Source organism: Brachyhypopomus gauderio, chromosome 17 (assembly GCF_052324685.1).
Source record: "Brachyhypopomus gauderio isolate BG-103 chromosome 17, BGAUD_0.2, whole genome shotgun sequence".
In the NCBI taxonomy this organism is placed as follows: Eukaryota; Metazoa; Chordata; class Actinopteri; order Gymnotiformes; family Hypopomidae; genus Brachyhypopomus; species Brachyhypopomus gauderio.
Genome location: NC_135227.1, coordinates 9,935,738 through 9,941,737, shown reverse-complemented (window position 1 = coordinate 9,941,737; position 6,000 = coordinate 9,935,738). Strand labels below are relative to the sequence as shown.

The 6,000-nt window shown below is 43.7% G+C and overlaps 1 protein-coding gene across 4 annotated transcripts in view; it reads left to right on the top strand.

The window, feature by feature from the left end:
- The first annotated feature begins 339 nt into the window (after positions 1–339).
- Positions 340–6,000, top strand: part of npas3 (neuronal PAS domain protein 3) — a 236,134-nt gene continuing 230,473 nt past the window's right edge. For 3 of the 4 annotated variants that reach the window (XM_076977899.1, XM_076977900.1, XM_076977898.1), the window contains exon 1: positions 340–1,605. In XM_076977899.1, coding sequence (XP_076834014.1) covers positions 1,451–1,605 — 155 coding nt within the window. In that variant the 5' untranslated portion in view covers positions 340–1,450. Of the gene's footprint in view, positions 1,606–3,318; positions 3,821–6,000 lie in introns of those variants that run through there. The other variant, XM_076977901.1, reaches the window with a different exon arrangement.

The window sequence follows — 6,000 nt, the reverse complement described above, 5'->3', positions numbered from 1 at the left end:
GAATTGAAAGGATGAGCAAGAAGATCATAATATCGAAACACTCAACGCTAAGACACACTGGTGTTTTGTGCGCCAAAAGTTAAGTAGGATATCCAATCATCATACCATCATAAATTACATAAATGTATTGCTGATTTTCCAAATGCATTTAATGATAACACGTACGAACCACCATAATTCAAAATCTAGCGTGAACTATCAGAAGCCACTGCACGGGTTTGAAAGGGTTACTGCTGCAGCATCTCGTGCGCGCCCATGTGCCTGCGTGTGATTGGATGCTGGATTGCAGAGCGCGCTCTGGCTTCACTCGCGCGGCTCAGTTAATCAGCAGCGGCGGAGGCCAAGTACATCCGCTCACGCGCTAGGAATGACATTGCTGCACACCAGGGCACGCAACACCTTCAGTGAGGGAATTCATACTGCAACAGCCTACCAATAAACTCGCCGCTCTACATTACGACTTAGCATCTTCAGACATCTCAGACAGTAGAATTAGCCAAGAGGAAACCTTGAGATTCTCAAATACGAAAACATTAACTAGCACACCACTACTGAGGAAGGTCCAATACCTCGCCGTTTTTAATTTGGACATTTTCTTGCGTCCATGCTTGGGCTACGTCTGTAGTGTCCTGATTAAAACTGAACTTAGAATCGATCGTACTTTTCAGGCTAGGTTCTTACAGAAACCTAGCATTTTAAACGCGTTTTTTTCTGTTTTGAAAAAGCAAATCGGACATCCTGTATGTCTTTATGCTCGCATGTAGCTACTTTTACAACAGGAGAGGCGCTCCAAACTGTTATATTCTGTTATGATGTGCGCGTTCTGGACACACGCAGAAGCAATTAATGGACTTGGAATAATTTGTGGAATTTAAAAATAATTCACATTTACATACATTAACCTGCGACATTCAACATAGGAAATCTACATTTTTAGACCGCTACATTTCATTTCAATGTGTTTGCATATGACTAAGAATTGCATTTTAGCTGTCCTTACAAATCGGGAGAAAAGTTCACTTTAGACACTTCTCGATCACATAGCTGCGTTATTTTATCCAGCTAATAATTGCTCTTCGTGCAAACCTACTTTAGCTGAAGTTCCGACATCAGATTTAGACTATGGTTAAATAGCATCATAGGCGTGCTCGCGCGTTTGCTCCTAACAGTAAAGCAGCTTCACGTCCAGTTCAAACTTCATCTCCGTCTCAGGCAGGACGGCCACGTCTCGCTGACCGCAGCTTCATCCTCCAGCTTCAATGTCATTGGCAGCCACCTAAAAGCATCAGTTGTCTCCTCGCCGAAAGCAAGAAAACACGAGACGTAGAATGGCCGATGAGCTTGTAACCATCACTAATGGGATTGTGTTGTGACTTGTTCGGCTGGAGGGAAGGCTGCTCTCGCGAATCTCAACATAGACTCGGTCCGTGGTCCACTCCTGTGAGCGGGTATGATCAGGATCTTCCCGGATTTCAGCGTTCAGGTGACGGCGGCAGCAGGTGGGGCGGCCGGGGGGATGCCAGCAGCTTCAGCCGTGGGAAGAGTCCCGGGTGCAACTAACGGGAATCCGCAAAACGTCCAGGGCTTGACGACTTACCAACAAAGGTATGTTTACAAAATGATGGACGTTATTTGCATTCTCCGAGTATATCGTATTTCATTAAGAACATCATTTCGCCCTCGTGCACACATTTATAGGCACAATCAGTCAAGTTGCATGCACGAATATATTGTTTTAACTTGCAGGTTATCAGTTAGATCCATCGTTATTTCTCCAACGTTAGGTACTTCGTAGTCCGTTGTAGAATTAAGTGTCGCTGTAAACCTGTTCATTATATCCGATGCTTAACGACAAAAGTTAGGATTTTACTTTATTTCGGAATGCATACAAAATACACACACGCGCGCGCGCACACACACACACCATGAAGTCGCCTTAAAGCGTAACTCGGTATCAACAGATGATCAGTTCTTATAATTATTAACAACTGACATTGGTCTAATGTTTAGGGTATTTGAAATAGGGCGATAAAGCATCCAACATTGTCCTTATATTCACAACGCATTTCTACCGGAACGCTCGAGGGACCCGGTCAAATGACCTTGCTGTGAATTTCTGCTAAATGCTGTATAATACACCACTGCGATTTCATACGAAAACTCTACTTAATTTAACAAAGGGAACAAACTGTAGCGTCCAACAGACAATATTATAGACTTCCAGTAAGATTATAAAAGGTTAAAGTCACTTACATGACCTACTCAGAAATGTTTCCTCAAGCTCATTGTAGAAGGCATGTAAGAGTGTGAACAGGAGAATACCAACCAGTTTACCACCATGGCCAAAGGGTGCTGCAGCCAATACCAGGAATATCACATATAACTGCACATAGTGTACAAAACATGGGCGAATTTCCCTTAATGAATTGATCCTTGATAAAGTACATTCGGTCACATGTTGACAAATTGTGGTAATCCGAATTTTAGATAAAGTTTATCATACAAAATAACAAAAGTGGCCTGGCCTTTGGTAATATTGAGGATATTCTCAAACTCCTGTATGAGGAGTTGAAAGTAGACACACCCCTTAAACTTCATCATCGTTTTGGTGGTGTTGAAACTTGCGAAAATAAGGGAAGCGCTTCCCTGACATGAGACGTGTCAGTCGGTGACCTTGACAGGTCGTGGCTTATTCTACATGTTTTCTGGATTATTAAACGAAGGGCTTTACAAGTTATGGCAACGTGCTGTTTATCGCGCTTTCTACAAATAGAACACTTATGATAAATATATTTAAAAATCACCACAACAAGCATTAAAATACAAAATACATTTGCAGAATGCCTTCACTGCTATAGGCCTAAAACAAATTTATGCCAGAGCCATTATATGTTTCTTGTAATGTATTTTATTAATTAGTTTTTTGGGTTTTGGAACATTTGGGTGTTTTGTAGTTTTGATGAGGCCACGCTTACATGGTCATTTACATAGTCTTTGAAATAACTAAGTCTTAATAAAAAATCAGTTCCTGGTAAAATAAAATGCCTATATTTTCTACTTCTATAAATTATTCTCTAATATGTTGGGCCTCATGTGAGATCCTAATATTCTCATAGCAAACAGTCCCGTTGCAGGATATTTGAGTCCCTACAGACAGAAAGAGCATTTCGATGCCAATAAACAAACGTGCTTTCAAACTTAAGCGGCGGTTACTTCGTAATTTAGCAAATCCTAAAAATTACACGTTAAAAAAACAACCTGTATTCCGAGTACAGAAAAACTGTTTCCAACTACAACTGAGTGGCGTTGTTGCGCCGACAGCACAGATGAGTCTTATTGCACAGAGAGCCAAGCAGGAAAAAGCTGGAAAATGCAGACAAAACACACAGAGAAACGGGGCTTCGCGGAGCGCCGGAGACCAGGCACTCTCACCGGGGAATGTCATGATGTGACGGTTCCGTTCATGCACTGAACCGAGCCGCGTTCCACCTCAAGCCCCCCGTGGAAGGATAGCCGCCGAACCGAGAAGCGTCCCCGGGTCTTCGCTCACTTTTCTTGGCGTGCCTTCGGAGCTCCGTCTCATCACCCGCTCCTCTCCTCACGCTCATGAGCGCCCGGACGGGGAGGCAGGGGCACGACTGGTCCACGGAACCGCCATGGCGTTGTTTAAATACTCCTAGTTCGCGTACCGCACCGCTGGCGGTCCACTCGGCTGCGTGTCTGAATAAATCCGAAGAAAAAAAAGTAAGAAATCAAATAATTGCAGGAAGATGGCGCCCACCAAGCCTAGCATTCAGCAAGACCCTTCAAGAAGAGAACGGTAACGCTCGGTTTGTTCTACGCCGATAACGTTGTCGCCCGCTCGTTAGACGTTACGTGTTTTTGATTGAGATGGCAGAAGTTTCGGACGTGCCCTCACGGCAGGAGTGTGTTTGACAATCGGGACCGTGGCGTTTGGGTAACAGGTATACGGCGGGGAGGCGTGTGTCGCGGTGAGGAGAGGAGCCGCCGCGCGTCGGCTCAGCGCTGGCTGGTAACGCGGCCACTTCGGCGTTGTTTACCATTCCGCGTTACCGCCGTGGTCTGGGAAATGTAAACATTCCGTTGACGTCGCCGTTGTTTTTCTCACCACAGCTTCCTCGCACCACCTAGGCCAAGCTGTACACTACTTGTCAGGGTACCGCTTTGCAGCGGGACATTAAAAGCTGCGAGAAATTAGCATACGGCAGCAACCAGCTGTTGAGGAACTTTGAATGTGGTGGTGCGGGTCGCTCGGGCACCGTATCGCACCAGAGTCCATCCGTCAGGTGGTGTTACAGTGACCCACACGGTGCGGGTGTTACCGGCTGCAGCTCTCTGGTAGCCCATGGACTCACTTTGATCAACCATTTGTCCTGGAATTTGAACGTGTTTCACTGCGCTAGATACAGTCTGCACCACAGTCGCGTAACCTTGTCATATTCTAGCTTGAGAGGATGGTATTGGTTTTTGTTTTTCAAAATTACTGGTTTGATTGTCGTGATCGGTTCTATGATATAATCTCAAATTTGATGAGCTAATGTCCACATCCGTTTCCCTTATTTTGACTAAATGAGATATTATAATCTTCAGGACTGTTGTATTAAATATTGAAGTTAATGGGTACACTGATTGATTCAAGCATATATATATATATATATATAATCAGTGTACCCATTAACTTATATATATATATATATATATATATATATATATATATATATCAGATATAAGCTTGTAAAGTTACACTGTGTAACGTAATATGTTGGAAAAATAAATGTGAACTGAACTGATGTGATAAGGTGGTGACTTGTTACGCACCTGTAGCATATGTATACCTGTGTCAGTGTTACAGTCTGTGACATGTTACGAATGTAAACAAATCCTACTTTATACTTTGCAATAAGACGTGTTAGAAACTGGGAGTCTGAGACATCGTGAGTAAATGAATATACTGACAGCGTTTGCGCAGATTTTGACCAGACTCATTTTGCACAGATGTCATGCAGAATTTTTGAGATTTCAATAGTGAATTAAAAAAGTGTGAGTCCCCCTACCATAGATAGGCCCTCTGCCCTGAAAGTGCATTCAGCACACAGGCTCAGAGACATGTTTATGGTAAGGCAGTCTGTGGTAACCTTAGTGGTGGGAGCATATTTGTGTGCCATTCTGAGCATATCTCAGAGATTAGAATCTCCAAGATGGAATTAATTTTGAGGGGAGAAACTTCATAGGCCGTGCATGAGTGCACGCTTTATCACCTGTCCTCTATTGGCACTCAGGGGGCTAAATCGCTCTCCGTTATTTGCTGTGCGGCTCCTCTTGAGAGCTGAACCGAATAACACTGGGCTGATATTCTGATTGAAGGTGTGGGAGTATATATTTAATGTAATGCCTCTTAATAGCATGTGTGTTAGTTGGTGTGAGCTCCGTGTGGAGCTGGGCCTGGATGAGAGGGAGGTGCTCTCGGTGCTAAAGGGTTCTGTGGGAGGAGAATCTGCAGAGATAGAAATGGGTTGGCATGAGTTCATACACAACAGTAACCACAAAGTTGGCTTTGTGTCGGAGAAAACCACTCCGCCTCCCCGCAGCCCAAACAAAGTGCTAAATTGTCCCATTTTCTATTCTGTTAGTGCAGTTACTTATAGAATGACATGAAAGAGAACTTGGAGGCTGATTATACAACTAATGGGGGAATGTTATGGTTGAGATGCGTGATGCGTGAGGGTGTGGTGCGAGCCTGGTGAACAGTGAGGAAATGCGTTATTTCACTGCACGTTTGTCATTTGAAGCTTTATATGTGTAAATCAACAGACACTTTATTTAGGTGCAGAATTTTGTACATATGTTCTAGGTGTGTATTTTGCATGTTAATGTTATATGCGGTGGATTCAGTGGGATTGATTGCTAGATGGTTTTGTTGAAGACCTGTTGGAGGCTCAGGGTTTCCATGTTTCTCAAGGTGCAGCATTTGAGAATCAC